This window comes from Miniopterus natalensis, chromosome 4 (assembly GCF_054644295.1).
Source record: "Miniopterus natalensis isolate mMinNat1 chromosome 4, mMinNat1.hap1, whole genome shotgun sequence".
NCBI lineage: Eukaryota > Metazoa > Chordata > Mammalia > Chiroptera > Miniopteridae > Miniopterus > Miniopterus natalensis.
In genome coordinates, this window is record NC_142084.1 from 13,962,958 (window position 1) to 13,983,509 (window position 20,552).

General features: G+C 41.4%; 1 protein-coding gene across 3 annotated transcripts in view; it reads left to right on the forward strand.

Moving 5' to 3' along the window:
- The first annotated feature begins 1,942 nt into the window (after positions 1 to 1,942).
- NR3C1 (nuclear receptor subfamily 3 group C member 1) overlaps positions 1,943 to 20,552 on the forward strand; it is a 100,588-nt gene continuing 81,978 nt past the window's right edge. Inside the window, exons 1-2 of one of the 3 annotated variants that reach the window (XM_087816293.1) lie at positions 1,943 to 1,985; positions 5,448 to 6,644. In XM_087816293.1, the coding sequence (XP_087672419.1) occupies positions 5,461 to 6,644 (1,184 nt within the window). In that variant the 5' untranslated portion in view covers positions 1,943 to 1,985; positions 5,448 to 5,460. Of the gene's footprint in view, positions 1,986 to 2,884; positions 3,125 to 5,447; positions 6,645 to 20,552 lie in introns of those variants that run through there. The other 2 variants (XM_016212527.2, XM_016212529.2) reach the window with 2 other exon arrangements.

The window sequence follows — 20,552 nt, forward strand, 5'->3', positions numbered from 1 at the left end:
GCCCAGGGACCTGCCCCGGGGCAGCCCAGCTCTCCCGGCTGAGCCTCCGGCCAGCGCCCAGGGGATGTTATTTAAAAGGCAGAGCATCTACCACCCAGAACAAGAGAAATGAGGCGTATTCTCAGAGCAGAGATTCTGTTAGGAATTGGTTGACGGTTCGGGGAGAAGTTAGGTAACTTATGGTCCCTTTATATATGTGTGTGTGTAATATATATATGAAGTACTTATACATAAGTTGTCATATTTATATATGAAGTATTCACGTATAAATAATCCCTAGCATAACAGTTACGCATATTAAGAGGGATAATCATACTAGCACGAGTTATTTAACTAACTGCCTTTTAAAACACGAATAACATTATTGTAAGTTTGGGTCTTGATTTTCCTCCCCGATACCGTTGGTGGTTCTGGAACCACAGAAGACCTCTGATTCCAGCGTTTGAGCCTTGGAAGGGGGAAAAACTGGAAAGCAGGCCAAGCAGCGCTCTCGGGGTGAATTCTCACTCCTCGTCCGCTACGGCCGGCGCAGGGCCTTCCTCCAGCGCACTCGCACCGACGAAAGGAAAGCAGAAGCCCCCTCTTCCGGACTCAGACGGGGGTTTGTTAGCACCCGGGGAGCTCAGCACCCTTCGTACACATTCTACCGGCGGAGGGTTGGACGTCGGCAAGGTTTTGGCTCCCTCTTCTTTTCGTTGGCAGCGAGCGTCTCTTCCTTTTCCAAGATGGCGGCCTTAGAATCGCCTGGCGGGGGCCGGCGCAGATCGTCTCCGCACGGGCAGCCCGCTAAAAGCCCAGCTCTCTCCTTCCATACCCGACCACGAGCGGGGCGGCGACCCCCTGAGACCCGAGGAGGACTGGTTCCCGCGTCGGGAACCTTGGCCAAGATGGTGGCCGCGCGGCCGGTCCGGCGTCAGCGCCCTTTACCAAGATGGCGGCGGCGGCTTCCGGCACGCGTCTCCCCAATCCTCTGGAAGATGTCAGAGCAGGGGCGGCTGCCGGCAGTCAGAACGCGGCCTGAGGGGAGAGCGGCTGCGGCCGAGCGCCGGGGCCGGGGCCGGGACGAGGTGGAGCTGCGGCAGCCTCCGCCCCCGTCAGGAGCTGGCAAGCGCTGTCACCTGTGGGGGCGCAAAAGTTACCTCTCGAAGCCCTAAAGCAACACAGCATCACCTTTCCCTGAGTCCCAAAAATGATAGCATGTGCTGCACAAGGTAGGAGGCTCGGTCCCGGCGTCGCCCAAGCCCTCCGGACGCGGCGAGTTGGGCAGGGGGCTGGGGCGGGGACCTCCCGCGCGGACAGCCCTCGCCTCCGCCCCTGTCGTGGGGGATCGGCCGCGCGCTTCCCTCGGACTGAAGGGGAGCCGCGTAACGGGAACAGCTGGAGGGAGTTGAACGCTGACACGTTAAAGCTGTGTGCGTTTCGTCCCCTTTGGAGGGGCCGGGGGCCCGTCACACGAGCGGGTGGGCGACGCGTGGAGTCGGGTGCAGCCAAAGTGAAGACTCGGGGAGGGGCCTCCAGGGGACTCTTGGAAGCCGGTCCTGGAGGGGGTGGCAGGAGAGGTCAGGAGTTTGGGGGTGAGGGCGTACTTTGCAAGCAACTTGCTGTTTCGCCTGCAACTTGCTTTTAGGCCTGCCGCCCCCTGCTTTCCTTAAAAATCATGAAAAAAAAGTGCAAAGAAATGCAGCTCGCCGGAGGTTTTGCTTTTGGCGTGCAACTTCCTTCAAGTGTGAGCGCGCTGGGAGGGAGGGAGGGACGGAGGGGTGGGGGTTGAACTTGGCAGGCAGCGCCTCCTTCTGCTCCGCCGCCGCCGCCGCCGCCTCGGAGACTCGGGGAAGAGGGAGGGGGACGGCCGCGCGCGGGGGAGGGTGGGTTCTGCTTTGCAACTTCTGCCGGGGTGCGAGAGCGCGGCGGCGGCTGCAGACGGGGCCGCCCGGACGATGCGGGGGTGGGGGACCCGCCGGCACGCGACTGACCCCCGGCCCAGAGTACGTACGCGCCGACCCCTCGGCCCTGCCTCCCCGGAGCCTCCCGGGAGGGCGTGTCGGGCCGGCCGCCCCGAGCGCGGCCGCGGCGCCGCGGCACCGTTCCGGTGCAGCCCGTAGCCCGGTGCTGAGTGACACACTTGGTGCTACTCGGCCGGGGGACCGTGGCGCGGACCACCCCCGCGGCTCCGCTGCGGGCCGCGCCCGGCTCCCCAGCCAGCCCGCTGTCAGCCGCAGGGGCGCTGGCGGCGATTGCCGCCGAGGGACAGGGCGTGCTCCCGAGTGGGTCGGGAGTCGCTGCGCTGGGTGGGGGCGGGAAGGAGGCAGAAGAGAAACTAGAGAAACTCGGCTTCCCTCCTCAGCGCGCCCTGAGAGACTAGGTCCGCCCCCGCCTCCTCTCCTTTTTCCGGGGGGTTGGGTGGGCGAAGACAGTCCCCGCGCGCCCCGAGGGCGGCGGTGGGCTGCCGGGGCGGGGGCCATGCTGGGGCCTCGGGCGTGCAGGCGCCGTCGGGGCCAGGGTGGCGGGGCCCGCGGGGAGGGCGTGGGGGCAGGGGCCGCGGCCGCCCGTGCAGTTGCCGAGCGTCGCCAACAGGTTGCACCGTTCCCCGCCGCCTCGCGGCCCCTCGGGCGGGGAGCGGCCGGGGGTGGAGTGGGAGCGCGTGTGTGTGCGAGAGTGTGCGCGCCGTGGCGCCGCCTCCGCCCGCCCCCCGCTCGATCCCGCTCGCTCGCGGCGGCGGGGCGGCCCTTTCGCGTGTCCGCACTCCCTCCCCTCTCCTCCTCCTCCATTTTGCGATCTCGAGTCTGTGACGGGAGCCCGAGTCGCCGCCCGCCCGTCGGGGACGGGTTCTAGTGGGTGGAAGGAGAGCCGCAGCCGGAGCGGCCGGCCAGGCGCCGGGACGGAGGACGCGCGCCCGAGACCCGGCCCGAACAGACGGGCTCGGGGCAGGGGGCTGGCTTGTCAGCGGAGAAATGCAAGACTTTATTAGATAGGGGCTCCCCCCACCCGTGGAGAAGGGGGCGGCTGTTTACTTCCTTTTTTTAGGAAAAAAACCATCTCCCTCTTGCTTTCACATGCTAAGTTGTTTATCTCGGCTGCCGTGGGAGCTGCGGACGGTGGTGGGTGAGCGGCGCCTCCAGCAGAGGTAAGAGGCTAGGAGCCAGGGCCCGCGCGGGGCTCGCTCCCCCGAGGTGCCGTTCGGGGGCCGCCGCGGCAGCCTGCAAACTTTTATTAGCCTCGGGGAGTGGGGGTGGGGGCTGGCCGGGGCCGGGTGACGGTGACGAAAGGGCAGTGAGCGGGTGACAGCGCCGGGCTCTTCCTCTCCTCGGCCGCCGTCCCCCGGTGGGGCCGAGGGGGAGGAACCTGAGCTCTGACTGCGAGTGGAGCCGCGTTGAGCTGCCCCGGGTTTCCAGCCTCTCGTTCCGTGGCGCGGAATCGTGGTCTCTCTTTTTTTTTTTCTTTCAAGTCCCCTTCTTTTTCCTTCCCTGGGGGGCCGCCCAGACACCCATTTTTATGGTGAAGGCTGAGCCGAGTGTGAATTCGACTCGCGGAGTATTTCCACTCCGCCCCGGTGCGCCCGAGCGCGTCGGGGTTTCTGCGGAGGCTCCAGCTCGTCCCGCTTGTGGCGGGCTCGCGGGGCGTGGAGTGCGAGCGCGCGGGGGCTCACCGCCTGCAGCCTGCAGCCTTCGGCCCGGGCTGGCGTCGTCGGGTAGGAGTGGGCGTGTCGGGAGAGACTCAACAGGTCTGGACACATTTCTCTTTTAACCTACCCCCCCCTCCCCACCCGGCCGAGGGATGGTTCTTTGGCGCTTAGCAGCATTTCTCACCTGACTCTTATAAGTGACCCCTTTTCAGAAAAGACCCTCCCTAGCCGTCTTCGTTTTCTGGAGCGACTTTTGACCAGCGCGCCTTTGGTGTTTGGGTTGCTGGCTTGGCGATGGCAGCCTGGTCGTGCAGCTTTAGACCCCCGCTGCTCGGCTCATTAAGGTGTCGGAGTTATTGGCCATGTAAACTGGGGCATAAAGTCGTTGGAGGGAGGAATCTTTTCGTTTTATGAAGCATTGTTTTGGTTTTGAGTTTGAAGGCAGCTGTCAAAGCCGCGTGGAAATTCATTAGGTTTTATTTGATACCTAGTGTTTAGAGACTTTTATCAGATAAACAGGGGCAGGGAGGTAAGCCGGTTACCAACAAGATTTGTAGTGACAGATCCCACCCTTCTCTCTACCTTCCTCCGACTCCACTTTCCGTGAAGGCCAATGAAGTTTGTTTCTTAAAGTCTCCGTATAGGAAAAGTTTCCTTTCATTGGGTGAGATTTGGCTGTAATGTTGAGAGTATGTTTATCAAAGTCGTTGCCCGTTTTTTAAAAACATCTTGATTATTAACAATGTACCAGCAACCTAACTGTCCTGAGACTAAGCTCAGAATTGGCACAGGTGAAGGTTTAAATGCAGAGAAAATTATCCAGAGCATTTTATTGGATTTTTTTTTACACCTGGATTTATATGAGTGTGATTTTACAGTTCTGGGTGTTTTTTTTGTTTTTGTTCAGTACTTCGATATCAGGAAAAGAAACGTCTTTATTTAGAGGTATATTATTTTATACTGAGGATCTGAAGCAGTTTTAAAGAAATGTAGCTTCACCTATATTTTATTGTGTTTTACAGATTGAGAGGTGCTGCATTTGTTATATTTAAATAAGCTAAGTTGTAGTAAAAAGCTACTTCTAATTCTATTCTGCTTTTTAAAATCTAAATTTTAGTTGGTCTTTATACAGTGTATTTCATTTCGTATCTCCAAAATTTGAAGGGAGACACTATTCAACAGGTACATTCAGTAAGAAATATGAGTTAAAAATACGAGCCTTTTCCTAGCCTATTGGAAGATAGGCAGATCATCATTGTTTATTTTTCAAATAAAATGTGCACGGTTTACCAGTAGGTTGTACTAAAAGGTTTAAATGTGTGACTAGCAGGAAGGGGAATTTGGGGATAATCAGAGATACAGAATTTTAGCATAGTATTTATCAAATTTTATGTGTACTGATTCTCAGAAAAGCTGAACAGCCTTGATTGAAAAGAGGCAGGAATTTTAATGATCATAGTTCTTTTTTCAATTAAATACTTTGACACCACCGTGAACCTTTAGAATAATCAGATGTAATGAATTATAATGTCTATAATTAACGAAGTTGCAGTTCTGTGAGTGTCAGGATGAATAGCCAAGCTTAGTTTGATACAGTTTTGTTGTCAGCCACGCAGATGGACTGTGTTGTACTTTTAAGTGTGGCACACTGAATGGGAGCAGGGGAATGGCTTTTTTATTCTGGAAGACAGAACTACTCTTCTGATAACAAGGAATTAGATTCGGAGTTAACTGAAAGGTTTATTTAACAGGCTCTTACTAATTGGATCACAGAGATAATGTGACTTTATAGCTTATTATGTCCCCCCCCCTCTTCTTTTTGTAGCTGATATTCGTTGATGGACCCGAAGGAATCATTAACCTCCGTCAGAGAAGAAATCCCTAGCAGTGTGGTTGTTGGGGAGAGGGGAAATGTGATGGACCTTTATAAAACCCTAAGGGGCGGAGCTACCGTGAAGGTTTCTACATCTGCCTCCTCACTGGCTGCTGCTTCTCAGTCAGACTCCAAGCAGCAAAGACTTTTGGTCGATTTTCCAAAAGGCTCAGGAAGCAATGTGCAGCAGCCAGATTTGTCCCAGGCAGTTTCACTCTCTATGGGACTGTACATGGGAGAGACAGAAACAAAAGTGATGGGGAATGACCTGGGATTCCCACAGCAGGGCCAAATCAGCCTTCCCTCTGGGGAAACAGACTTTGGACTTCTGGAAAAAAGCATTGCAAACCTCAGTAAGTCGACCAGTGTTCCGGAGAACCCCAAGAACTCAGCATCTGCTACTGTTTCTGCTGCCCCCACAGAGAACGAGTTTCCAAAAACACATTCTGATATGTCTTCAGAACAGCAGAATTCGAAGAACCAGACTGGCACCAACGGGGGCAATGTGAAGTTGTATACCACAGACCAAAGAACCTTCGACATTTTGCAGGATTTGGAGTTTTCTTCTGGGTCCCCAGGTAAAGAGATGAATGAGAGCCCTTGGAGATCAGACCTCTTAATTGATGAAAACTGTTTGCTTTCTCCTTTGGCAGGAGAGGATGATCCATTCCTTTCGGAAGGAAACTTGAGTGAGGACTGTAAGCCTCTCGTTTTACCAGACACTAAACCTAAAATTAAGGATAATGGAGATCTGATCTTACCAAGCCCCAGCAGTGTGACACTGCCCCAAGTGAAAACAGAAAAAGAAGATTTCATCGAACTCTGCACCCCTGGAGTAATTAAGCAGGAGAAACTGGGCCCAGTTTACTGTCAGCCAAGCTTTTCTGGGGCAAATATAATTGGTAATAAAATGTCTGCCATTTCTGTTCACGGTGTGAGTACCTCTGGGGGACAGATGTACCACTATGACATGAATACAGCATCCCTTTCTCAACAGCAGGATCAGAAACCTGTTTTTAATGTCATTCCACCAGTCCCTGTTGGTTCAGAAAATTGGAATAGGTGCCAAGGATCTGGAGATGACAGCCTGACTTCCTTGGGGACTTTGAGCTTCCCTGGTCGATCGGTTTTTTCTAATGGCTATTCAAGGTAAGATTGTTTCTCTATTTCTTAAGTCTGAGACAGATTGATAGTTTTAAATATTCATTTATTTGTATGTGTTCTCCGGCAATTAATGTGCTGCTACTTATGAATAAGTTTAAGTAGTCTTTTAAAGTAGGCAAGGTAGACAGCCTGAGTGATATTTCTATACATAACCATTTCAAGTTTTTGTCTGAATATTGGCATTCAGTATTTCATTGGCCAGTGGTTGAAAATTTTATTTAAAAATTTAAAATAATATTGCTTATTAACAGGTATCTTAAGTAAAAATTGTATAAGTTCAAGGGATGTAATGTCTGCAGATATAACATGTTCATTGTGCATGTTCATTTAAGCTGTTTTCGAATACGCTTACGTTGCAATGAAAAGTACCCTTCATACTTCACGTAATCAAAAGTTGTGCTGGTGTATTTGCACACTTGTGGAATGTTAACTTGAGATTAAAGGGTTAAATCTTTCCCCCAACAAGAAAAGCTTCCTATTTAAAGAGGGTAAAAAGGCTTTTAAGTACCAACCGTAAGTCAAAGCAATGCAGTGTACAGTGTGCCGAGTCATAGTATTAGACGGAGGACTCGCCTACGGGGTTCCTGACCTAACGTAGCCAAGTCTTGTCTGCTGAATTCGTCTCTTTAAGAAAGGAATTGTTGGCAACATGGTGCAAAACAAAATTTTACTTTCAAAGGTTCCCACAGGCTCTTAAATAGATAACTGATGGCCGACATTGCTAAGCTTCAATTCTCAACTATCATTTGATGTGTTCATTTGTCATCTTTTTTCCTCAGGCGTTTGTAAGTATGCTGACATTTCTGTTTGACCTCAGAAGGGTCTGTTAAAATGGAATTACTGGGAAAAAGTTCTAAATTTAGATGTATCTGTTGGTAGGGGTTAAGTTGTGTACCTGCACCCCCATCCCCAATTCAGATAAATACTGGGTTGTATATCACATTTTGGATATGTAGGAAAATACAAAAATATGACTGTAGAGACAATCAGTGGGTTTTTTGGGGTTTTTTTTGAAAGGCATAGTAGATTCAGTGATTTATTTGTACATAAGCATTTCAAGTTTTTTCTTAATGTTAGTAATAGTCATTGTTTCCGTTAACTAGTCATTGAAGATTTTATTTAAAATTCTCTTTGAAATACTTTTTCTGTTGAAGGGACGTCCTAACACTGAGGTATCTCTTTTTTTCCCTCTTAAAATAGGAAGCTTTTCTTGTTGGGGAAAAATTTTAGACTTAGATTTAGGCTATGTTCTATTTCTTTTTCTTTAAAAGGCTTAGTTTCTCATAAAAAAAAAAATAATAAATAACACCTTGGTTCTTGTGTGTCTAAATGTAAACGACCTACTAATCTATTATTTAAATAATAATTATCTTTATTTAAAAGAACACTACAACTTTGTATTGCTATCATTCTGAATTTGAAGGTTTAAAATGTTTCCAGTAAGGAGATTTGAGATGTTTCTTATCACATAAACTGTTCTGTTCAAATGTTAAAAGACATGCTGTGTTTTAAATTTTTCAGTCTCAAATTTTTGGTATTGGAATTCATGGTTGAATGTGCTTGGTTGATTTGACTAAGCTATCTGTAGGAAATTACTACATTGATTTATATAAAACATAATTGTACAGAGTAAAATAGTATATCTTAGGAAACTCTTGCGGATTATTAATGCATTTTGGTCTGATAATTACCAAGGTATTGTTCTCGTTTTCCTTACTATAAAAAGAGCGTGGAACAAGATTATTTTCCATTTACATTGAACTTTCATTAAGCCCCATAAAATCTGGGATCTGGAGCATAAGTCAGGTGAACGTAGTTACCTGATAGATCGTTATCGAACCTTTTTTAGTAATTTATGACATGGTAAGTGTCTTCATATTTTTAACTTGAGCTTCATAGCAACCTTATACGGTAGGCAAAGCAATGATGATGTGGCTCTTTCAAGATTCTTTAATATCCAATGCAATGATTATTTTTATGCCAATGTGTGATTTGAATTATAACCAGTAGTTACGACTTGAATTATAATCAGTAGTTTGTGTCCTAATGAAAAGGTGTAATATTCAGAATCATTTGGTAATCTTTGAAAATTTATACCTTTTGGCATTAACATTGGGAGTTATGATTACCCAGAACAAAGCTTCTTCCAAATAAATTGAAACAATGTTTCTTTTCTAACCATCATTGAATTACTCTATTGTTTCCAAACAACCACCCTGATATAAACTAAAATTGGTTGCTTTCTCCTCTATATATGTTACATGGTTCTAGCAAAACACTAGGTATGACCAGTGACCCTGAATGATTAGCAGATAAATCAACATGCTGAGGCCACAACTGTGTTGAATACTGACATTCTGACTTTTGATATAAAAATATTAAATGTTACTAATAACTTCACTTGCATCCCTTTTCAATTAAAAAAAAAAATCATCATTTGACTTTTTAAGATGACACCTAAAATTGCTTTTTCTCAGAATGCTTAAAAAAAATTCACAATGTTTTGAGGGGGAAGATAGAGTTTTTTAAACTTTTTTTTTTAAGAATGGTTTTATTGATTTTAGAGAGAGATGAAGGGAGAGGGGGAGAGAAACATCTATCCACTGCCTCCTGCACGCTCCCTACTGGGGTTTGAGCCCCAAACCCCCCCTGGGGGGGGGGGCAGATCTAACCATTGACCTCTTGGTGCATGGAACCATGCTCAGCCAACTGAGCCACACAAGCCAAGGTGTAAGGTAGTTCCTTCCGATGTGTCAACATAGCACAACGTCCAATTACCACATTAAATTGTAAAATTATGCATGTCCTGATTGAGCATAGTAAAGTGTTTTCTTTTTAAGTTCATTAATAGTGAAACAAGAGAGATCTTATTGATGTTCAAATACATTCTTAAAGTGAAATGAACTAGCCATTCTAGCTTAATATGCTTTTTAAATACTGAAATTCAATAAATTTAACATAAACTTGTAACATCAATGAAGGCACATTTCTGCATAACTTGATTTTCAACATTGTTTCACTTCAGCATTAATGGTGAAACTGCTGAAAAGGGGCAGAGAAGTAAATGGTTTTAAATTACAGCTTCATTGGGATTATTGTTGAAACTTCAGTGTTAAAAAGCTGACTAGTTTCTGAAGTATAAAATTATTGGAGAAAAAGAATGATGCAAGATGCAGTTGTAAACTCAGTCGTGGGGTTTGGGGCTCTGATAATTGACACCTAATGAAGCTGCAAAAATTTATGGTGATTTTATCTCTCTCATTATTAACTGCATCTAATTTTATTAATGTAATGAAACTGAAGACCTGCACAAACACAGGATGAGGGAAGCAAGTTTTGTCTCTTTCTCGTGTTCCTTAACATCATGTTGAATATTTTTCTCAGAAGTGGAGGAGGCATAAGGAAAATACTCTGTTTTGATTTTATTTATCCCCTATTTATCCCCTTCTTAGTCCATACTTCCTTTACATCCTACCTCCCCCTCCCCCCCCCGCCCATTCAGAAGGCCCTGGCAATGAGTGTTTCAGTGTCTTCTTAAACTTAATATTTCTGATATTCACTCATATAAATGATTGCTGAATGTTAGAGGAGATTTGCCTTTGCTTATTTATTTACTTACTTATTTTCAACTTTATGGTAAGAATCTTTTTTTAAACTTTGTACTTTGTTATGGCTGTATTAGTAAAAGCTTAAAAAATATAACTGTGTTCAGGTGTTTCAATTTAGTGTGGAATGAATGATACAGAAATGTGTGACCAACATGTGGTCAGACGTTATTAAAATGACTTCTTGGGTTGTTTCTTTGGCTATCCCATGATATTTTTGTAATTGATAACATGATTTTTATTATAATGGTGTTTTGATTTTGTTGTTGCAGATACTTTAGTTAGTCTGACCACTTTTAGTATATTATTGAATAGACTATAAATTTTATGACCTATTCTGAAATATACTTTGCATAAATGTAGGTTAAATGCAAATTATATTAATAGTGGAATTTATATGTGGGTAGAGATCACTTTAGAGGCCTTTTGAGATTTTAGACGTTGGATCAAAAGGGTTTATTTTAGTATGAGTGCCTGATGTGAAATAGCATCTGTATTAATTGGTTGGTTATATAAGTCTTATTCACTCCGGCCTGTAGGTGATTGAAATAGCCTAGTTGTTAGAAAATCTTAATTTACATTAGGTTTAAAATAAGTCTGGGGCATATTTCTTAAAACACATTTTTTCTTTAAAGATCACATCTAATTTTATTTAGCAGTGAGTTCTCACTGTGTACTACTATTTAAGTGAGCAAATTAAATAGGAAAAGTAGGTTTGTGCTTTTACCCTTCTAAGGACATCCTGATAATTGTGTAATGCAGTATTTACAGTTATGTGCCAGATTAATGGGCATTTGCTTCCATATTTCTGAGTCATGGAAAATATATGTATTTGTAAATTGTGTTGCAAAAAAATTTTCAAGATGTATGTTGAATGAAGCTAAAACCATAAAAAAAAAACCCAAAAAACAATTACTGATTGACCTTTGCAGAAGGGTTTAAAAGCCCATGCTCTCCTTATTTTTGTAATTTCAGAAAGCCAACTGCTGTCATTTTTCTTCTGGGTTATTCTATGTGGGTTTTGTATTTTTCAAGTAAATAAAGATATTCCATTTTTTTAAAAAGAGAAAAGATCCATTAAGTTTCCTTTCCCTTTGAATTGTGTGTGATCACTCTGTGCTAAACTGGATTAGAGTGTGACTTTTAATGATGGTGGTTGTTTTCATTTTACAAATTAAGGTATAGTTTAGAAAATGTGCCATTTTATTGCAGTTCAAAATTCATTATAGACAATGATTTCAACCCCAAAACAAGTAATTTTGACAGCTTGTCTTTTTATTCCTCACTACCATCACAAATGTCCTTTAAATACAGGATTTCCAGTGGATTATGCATTAATGGGTGTTGTGGGGAAGTCGGGGGGGGGGGGCACGGGAGAGGGAGAAGCAGTACAAGTGTAGAATGGTGGAAGATAAGTTTAGAAATATCAAAAACAGTTTCAAAAACCAATAATTTGGACCAACTGTCATGAATTCAGAGGACTAAAAAGAGAGAAATTTGGTGCTGTGTTTATGTATAAGGGAATGCATTAGCCAGGATTACACTTTGGTTTCTTTCATTTGAGAGATAAGTCTGAAGCTAATTGTGGCAATGTAGCCTGTTTATGGGGTTATGTCGTTGGCTTCTGTTAGGCTTTATTACCAAAAAAGGGATGGGATGAACATTTTAATTCTTTTTAGATTACTTCAGCTAAGATCAAGTTCGTATTTGTCACATTTTTATTTAGGCTACTATTTAATCAATGAAAATCTAGTTACTGGAGTGTCGTTGAAACAGTGATGGTGTCTTACATTGTTTCAACCACTTCATACTTCACAGCCTGCTTTTATTGTGCTCATCGCTGCCGCACTGTGGAATGCAACCCTTGTCTTTAGTAATGTAGTTCCATTGGTTGTGTATTTTTCTGCTGGATTATTGAGGAAATTAAATTCTTATTTAATGGTACATAAATAGAATAAATTATGGGGTAGAATTGCTAGACAGCCTGTTAAACTATTTATATTGCAGTATAGTCCTTAAAACCAACTCTTTTGAATGGAAGTGTGTCATCCCCTAATTTATCTCTTGGCCAGCTTAAATATTAATGACTGATTATCTTGGTAGAGCTGCATGCTTTAAACATACTTTTACAGAGTAACTCAGATATTAATTTTGAGTGCTTTAAAATATTTTTTCTTTTGAACAACTTTCAACAAGATTAATAATATTTATAGTGCAGCAAATTTAATAAACATACCTCTTAATTTTAGAATTTTTTTCATTTACCCTATAGGACCCCAAATACATATATGGGGAGAAAACGATATAATTGATTGTAAATGTTTATCACAGTATCTTACATTGAATTTTTGTTTTCGTGACTAACAATTTGAGAGTTCAACCTAAGTATGCAATGTTTAGGACATACAGTCGCAATAAATATTAACTTTTATTTCTTTTTCTGATAAAATTAGCCTTTATTCTAGTTGATTTCATAATTTTTCCATAATATTTAACTGTGTCTATTATGAAAGTATATTTGATAGCCAATTTTTAAAAGCTATTGTGAAATGGCAAATAATTTAGTTCATGATTTATTGTTTATGGTTGGGGCAGTGCAGTGGCTTATGACCTTATGATGGTCACATGTTGAACATTAAAGCTCTACCAGTTTGTACGCTCTTTTGTTTTTGTTGTTTTGTTTTGTAATTACTGAGGATAAGGGCTTTATTAATTTCAAGATGATTTAAATTACAAATTTGGTGCTTTTTAAAAAAAACCCTGGAATCCCTTCCATACAATTTGATTTCGTTATTAAATAGTAGGAATAGAAAAGCACTAGACTAAAAATCAGACTTGAGTTCTAAGGCTGAGCTGAGCCAGTCTATGACTTTGAGTAATTCGGTGTTTTGGAATCAAAATACTTTCTTTACAGTTACATAGTAATTATTTTCAAAATGTGTGTGTGTTTCTGTTTAAAATCCTGCAATCCTCTTAACCTTATCACTTTCGTGAAGGAGGCAATTGTGGTAGGGAATGGTGTACAAAGTTGGTTCTTTGACATATTTTTGGTGTATTATAAAGTACAAGAGGAAAAACTGAACACAGATTTGGTATTTTTATGAGATACAGAATTTAAAATAATGTAGTTGGTGGTACATAGACATATGGTAAACATGTTGTTGGCAGTGCCAGAGAGGTGAGGGCCCTTGGGTTCTCGGAGCTGGATTTATGCGTTGGGTACAGTGATTTTTAGATGAGAGCATAAAGGGACTTGAGAGCTCATCTTCTCCCTCTCATATTTTTTTCAGATGAGGAAATGAGACCCATAGAGAGTGTCTAGGGAAAGATCACAAAATTAGTGATGTTGCCGAGTTGAGTATCCTAATTCTAAGTATCTAAGCTCCCCAGCAGGCTTCTTTTCACATCTGGTCTCTAGTTCTAGAGACCTGAAACATAATACAGGTTAGCCAGGTGTTTATGAAATCAACTGGTTTAGATTTTTAAAAGTATACAATATTCACATTCATTCTTGTATATTTTTAACCCTTTTTTTCTAATAATATTGAATGTAATAATTATGTGGCAGTATATGCAGAGGACTTTGTATGCATTCATCTCTTCCAAACCTCTTAACAGCCTTATGAAGGTTTTTAATTCTAGTTTCTATGTTAAGTTATTGATTCTGTCATTATCTGTGTAGTACAGAGTCAGCTGTTATTTACCTTAATTTTACAGGTGAGACATTTAAGGAGAAAAAAAAAAGAATAGTCAGGAAAAATTAATACTGATCTGTAGGGAAATAATTTAATATTGTGTTAGAAATTCCTCCTGGATCTTTAAAAATTTTATTTGTCATATGTGAATCTTTAAATATATAAAGGAGAAATGGGATCAAGCCTCTGCTCTCCCGCATATATTTGTGTAGTCACTTACTGCTTTCTGTTAAGTTTTGACTCCTGTAAAACAGTACGAACACCCAGCATTTCTGCCTTACAGCATGGGTGCTTGCTTTGAAAATTAAAATTACTATAAAAATTCAAGGTGGAATTTTTAAAGCTGTGCCGTCTGTTGAACACAAGCCAGCATACCCTCCTTGGCTGAATACATTAGGGCATCTGTGCCTGTGCAGGTGTTATTTCTTCATCAAGCATCTGGACTTTTTCCGTGTCTACTGTGTGTGCTCCTTGAAGGTACATGGCTCTCAATTTCATACGGACTACTATATTTAAAGCCCTCAGGTGCCAAGATCATTACATTTATACTGATTTTTTAATTGTTTTTTGTTAGTTTTTCAATGGATTTTATTGAATATTAGTTATGCCATCTAAATTTTAATAGCTTTATTGATAATTTCACCCACCTTATCTTTTTATTAATAAATGCTAGAATATCCCCTTTCTGTTTTATTGTCTAGTAGTCTTTAAACACACACACACACAAATACTCGAAGATTCTTATTCATTAAGGAACTTTAATTTGCCTGAAAATGAGAATGAAGTTATCAGCTTAAAACTTTTTTTACATTTATTATATTTAGCAAGCTGTATGAAAGAGAGCTTCTGACTATATTGAATACCAAAGTTTATCCTAAGTGCCTAAGTTTGGGAGAATTATCAAACTTTATTTGCTAACTTTTTTCTTTACTGATCAAGTGGTTAAAAAATCTTGAGTAAGACAGATTTGATGGATTAAACCAAAGTTATAAATCTAATTTTTATATGACGAGCCAAGTACAGAAACAAGTTAAAAGGCATAGTAAATTGGTAAAACATACCCATGTAAAGTGTAACTTACTACGTTTGTAGGCAGCTTTCTTAAAGGGAAACTTTAAAAAATTTAATTAGAACTCTATTTGAAATTTGTCAACTGGAATCCCACTGAGTTTAGTTTATTAAGGACAAGGTGTGACTATAACATAGGTTAATTTTTTTTTAAACAGAAAACCCCAAATGAAAGTTGCATTTCTAAGCCTCTACCTTGGGAGGCTATGTGTATTATTTCTTGTTTGAAGTTGCCATAGAAGAAAACTTGACTTGTTCATTACACTATTGTTTAACACCTAAATGTTCTTGCTTAATCAGAAAATGTATTGAATATATTCCTTAGCTTGACCATTTACCTTATTATGTGATTCCAAATGGTTCGAGTTCTTCCAGAAATACAGAATTTTAATTCTCTCCGAAATTATAAAATTTGTTTTCATTGAAGTTTTTAAAAAAACAAAGCCATGTAGGTATTTTTATAGCAGATGTTTAAAACTGTGTTGAATATCCCTGAAATAAGCACTTAGCTTCCCAAGGTGACTAATTTGAAATGGATGGTGCTCAAGTGGTTAAGTTCTGATTTGTTTTCTTTAAGCTATCAAAGAGCTTTATGTTAACTTTCATATTCCCTTTTCCTGACATAATACAGAAAAAACAGATTACCTCTAGGCCTGATTTTATTTTTTTTATGACTGTTTATGTTCAAGTAAGGTGGGCCTGTCTTTGCCTTGGCCTGTGATGATAGCAGATATAAAATAAATGTAAATTCCTGCAACAGTCTCCAGAACAGTTTAATTTCCCATTCTTGTTCTCCACATATCAGGGAATTAACTATTTGATAATCAACTCAAGTCCACTAAAATTATTTACACCCATAAAATAGTTTGAGTTATATAAAATGCATGTGTTTTCTATTTTGTATTCCTCATAACCTGAAAAGAAATATTCTGCTCTTAGTGAAAGTACTTTTAAAAACTATGTGGCCCTGGCCAGTGTAGCTCAGTTGGTTGAGCGTGGTCCAGAGGTCGCAGATTCGATTCCCGGTCAGGGCACATGCCTGGGTTGTGGGCTGTATCCCCAGTAGGGGGCGTGCAGGAGGCAGCTGATGGATGTCTCTCTCTCTCTCTCTCTCTCCCTCTCCCCTTCCCCTCTCCCTCTCCCTTCCTCTCTCTAAAGTCAGTAAAAACAGTTTTTATTTTTTTTATGCCTTTTTAAAAAACCAAGTGAATTTTGGTTGTCATTACTGTTTTTTTTTAAATTTAGTCATGTTTATTATTCATAAAATGCTAGGATTGGAATGGATCCCACCCTGCCTTTGAAATCATAAAGATACATGCAGTGGCACTAAAAATAGGTTATACCTTTTGTAACCATGCTGTTAGTGCTGAAATTCTTTGTGGCTTAAGAACTCTAAGTTTCCTGTGTTTGTACTGAAAACAACTTTTTTCTCAAATATTCTTTCTCCCTCAAAAATGACAAGTTTTCAGTGGCTAAGGAGAGGAGGTAAAAATCCATTGTAGCATGGCAGATCTGCTTTATTGCTAATTTTGGTTTTATATTTTTGCTCTTTTGTTAGCCTTAAATCTCCTAGTTCTGTTAGCATGGAGATTGATAGAGTTTTCATTTAGGTAGAATATGCTTCTTATAACTAAACACGTACTATGGGCCAGTGTTCGTGTAGTGTATGGGTACCAAATTTTACATAGTTAAAGAAGAAGAAATATTTTTAAAGGAAAGGCAAGAAAACTAGGTGATATAATCTCTAGTTCAATATATTAGAGATGAATGACCCTTTAAATTGATAAAGTCATTTAACAGTGCTTTGGGGGCACCACAGACATATTTAAAAGAGAAAACAGTAAATAAATGAAGGCAGAGGGAAAAGTTAGAACTAAGAGGCTCATGGAAAAAGAAAATGAAAGTTCTAAATTCTGGTTCCAGTGTCTGGTTAAATAAGATTTTTCTATGCTTGTGGTTCTGTGTGGATGCTGGAAAGTATATGAGCAGCCTCCCTACGTTGTGTTGGTAACAGGTGAAAGATACACAAATGCATGTGCTTAGAAAGGAATTCTTGAGATGAGTGGAATGGGAGGTTAACTCCATGATCTCAAAGTTCCTCCAGCTGCACTAGCAGCAGCAGACATTTATGGAGCTAGACACTGGAATACAGGCATAAAGAAGATTAAAAAAAAAAAACAATCCGCAACATCACAGAGCAGTGATCTTCCAGTGCAGTGATTTTCAACCCATGTGCCATAAAAGGCACTCTAGTGTGCTGCAAGAATTTTTAAAACATGCAATGCCTGACTATTTAGTCAGGGGCACTGACCTCTTTCCCTTAGATTGTGTTGGCTGTTGTTCTTTCTAGTCAATATTGTTGTCAACAATAGCCATCCTGTATGAATGGATCAAAATTATACCTATATTTTTTATGAGATCTGCAAAAAATATATTTTTTGGTGTGCTACTGAATTTTAGGATTAGTTTGTGTGTTCCATGAGATGAAAAAGGTTGAAAATCACTGTGCTGGTGATCTTCATACCTGTCCCACCTCCCGCCCAATTTGCTCTTTGAAATGTGCACTTGAAGGATATTAAACGTTTCCCTAGGAAGGCATAATTGAAACTTCATAGAGGAAGAGTGTGGAATGAATGGAAAGCAGGAGTGGATTCAGCAATTTGGAATAAAAAAGGAGGTAACAAGGAGTGTGAGACAGAAGAAGAAAAAGATGGAAAGAATGAGCTGCTCAGATGAGGACTGAGTCGTTAGGAATGAGCCAGCAGGAGACTTCAGTCTCCTGTGGAGGAAGCTAGTATGTCCCAACTGTCATCCTGTACATTTGTGATGCAAGACAAGGAGAAAGCACGATTTTCACCTTTAATGCATAGCCTTAGGTTGTGCACCCTTGGTGTAAGACACTTTTTTTTTCTTCTAGTCACTGAAGTATATCTCCTAGTTCTCTAAAAGAAGCATAGTTCTCTTTCTAGGTCCCTGGATGCATGAGCCCAAATCTGAGGAATTTCTGCCTGTGATGTTCTTCCCCCAGGTATCCACATGGCTCATTCTCTCACTGTACTTTGGATCGCCATCTAAATACCAGCTCCATAGGAGAGACCTTCTGACAGCTCTCTCTGAAACAGTGGCATCTTTCACAGGTTGTCCCCTCCCCTCAACATTATGTATCTAATTGTTTCTGTCTTGTCTGCTCCCCTGCTAGAATGTAAGCTTCCTGAGACAGTGTTACAATCTGTCTTGCTTAGTCCTATATCCCAGCAAGTAGAAGAGTATCTAGCACATAGTAAGACCTGAATACATCCATGTTGAATATACATGACTAAACAAACTTGACATTAAACCAGAAAGATGTGTAGGGATGGATTGTACTTCTGTCTTTCCAGAGAAGGGAGATGTCAGCAGGTAGTGAGTGTTGCTAAGAGGGATGATAGCCCGCCCAGGTATCTTCTCCAGACAGGAAATCAGTTTTAAGATGGACAAGTACTTATGTATATGCAGAGAAAATATACCAAAAAAAGTGTTTTTAATTGTTGTCAGTCTTTAAGTTTGCTCTGAGACTTTGAAATGGATTACTTTTCAGAGACTCTTAGAACAACTCTGGTACATTCACCACTGAACAAATTAGGATAACCAAAGCTTGAGGGTGAAGAGTTTGAGGTTTGGCTTTGTTTAGTTTTATTTATGTTGCTCAGGATAGTAACCTTTTGTAACAGAAATTTTCATCTTTATGTTTTTCACTTTACAGATTGAGATTATTCTAGCAGCCGTCTAATGCATACATTTATGTAGGCTTATCTAGAAAGTCAGGCAAGAAGTAAATTTACCCACTTTCAGATAAGTTGTGTGTGTAATCTCTGAATACTCCAAGAAAGGAGAGGTATCTTATTTTTGCCTGAATTTCTAAATTATCTTTCTTCAGCTTATTGATATTTTGGATTTGACTTACACTATAGTTTTTTGACTTTATCTGTTGTATATAACAGCAATTCAGAAGGGTAGTAAAATAAATTATCTCTTCTAAGAGTTGTGGGAAGAATTCAACCTAATATGATAAAGATAGTACAGAAAAGAGAAAATGCAAGGTAAGTCAGTTTTAGTGAAAGCAAGAAAATCAGATGAGGTTATTTAAAAATGAACTGCTTTAGTGTTTAGAAGAAAAGTGGAGGGCCAATGACAGGGCTCTGGAAGGCGCCCAAAGGGAGCAGCCACGAAAGATACTGAATGAATAGCTGGAGAATTAGGAGACAACAATATTAAATTGGGGCAAGAGAGAGTAGTTTGTGCTGTCAAGTCAACAAGGGTAGAAGACAGCGAACAGAATATCACAATTATGAAAGGTGGTTGTTGAAGCCATTCCTCAAAATATGTAAACATTCTCAAGAGTCAAAGCCAGAGAAATCAATGAAACCCTAAATAAAACAGCATAACTAGTGATTAATTTATAATTTTTTAATTTATTTTTATTTTTAAAAATATATCTTTATTGATTTCAGAGAGAGGAAGTGAGAGGGAGAGAGATAGAAACATCAATGATGAGAGAGTCACTGATCGGCTGCAGCCCGCAGCCCGGGCATGTACCCTGACCAGGAATCAAACCCCGATCGCCTGTATCCTAGGTTGATGCTCAACCGCTGAGACATGCCCGGCTGGGCCAGTTTATAAAATTTTTTAAAAGAAGAAACCCTAAGTTTGAGAGTCTACCCAGTCTTTGAAATTTAGATTAAAATATTGAAGTGGATAGTAAGGAACACACTTCTTAGACCACAAAGACCCTGAGACTGGGCTTAGGAGTAAAGGCTGGGAAACGAGAGGGCATTAAGTTTATGTTCTCTGAGAAGCTAGCACAGCAGGAAACAGCTGGCCAGACCCTAGTTCAAACTCCTGTCACTTCAGTAGTCTCTTGAATGTGCTCTTACTTTTCCCTTCTCCCTTCTCAATCCATTCTTCACTCACTGCCAGACTAAATCTTCCTACAACACTGCTTTCAGTATTATTTCCCTGATCAAAAAATGTCTGAGGTTCTGCTGCTCACAGCACAGTGGTTCTGCATTTCCTTTCCACCACCACCCATGTGCCAGATGGCACACGGCAAAGAGCCGCGCGAATACCCCAGAACCCTTGAAGGATTTGGGTTATGCACGATTTCAAGCAACTCCATCTGGTCTGTCCTTTGTGCAAGAAAGCGAATCTGAGTATAAGCAAGGTTACAGGGACAGTCTGTGAGGTGCCTCTTTTTGGAATTTTTTTTTTTTTCATTATTAGTTTTGCAAATGCCTTTTCAAAATTTACAAAAATGTGTGTTCATTCCCTTCAGTAAAATTATACCAAGAAAAGTCCGTAGACTTAACTTTTATCACCTTTCCTTTCCTTTTTCTTCCTTCCCTTCCTGCCTGTGCCCCCCCACCGCACCCCCTATAAGGCATCCTGGGGTTGTTTGCTTTTATTTTATTTATTTATTTTATTTTTGTATTATTATTTTTAATATGTATAATTTTTATTTTTGTTTAAAGTATTACAGATGTCCCTTT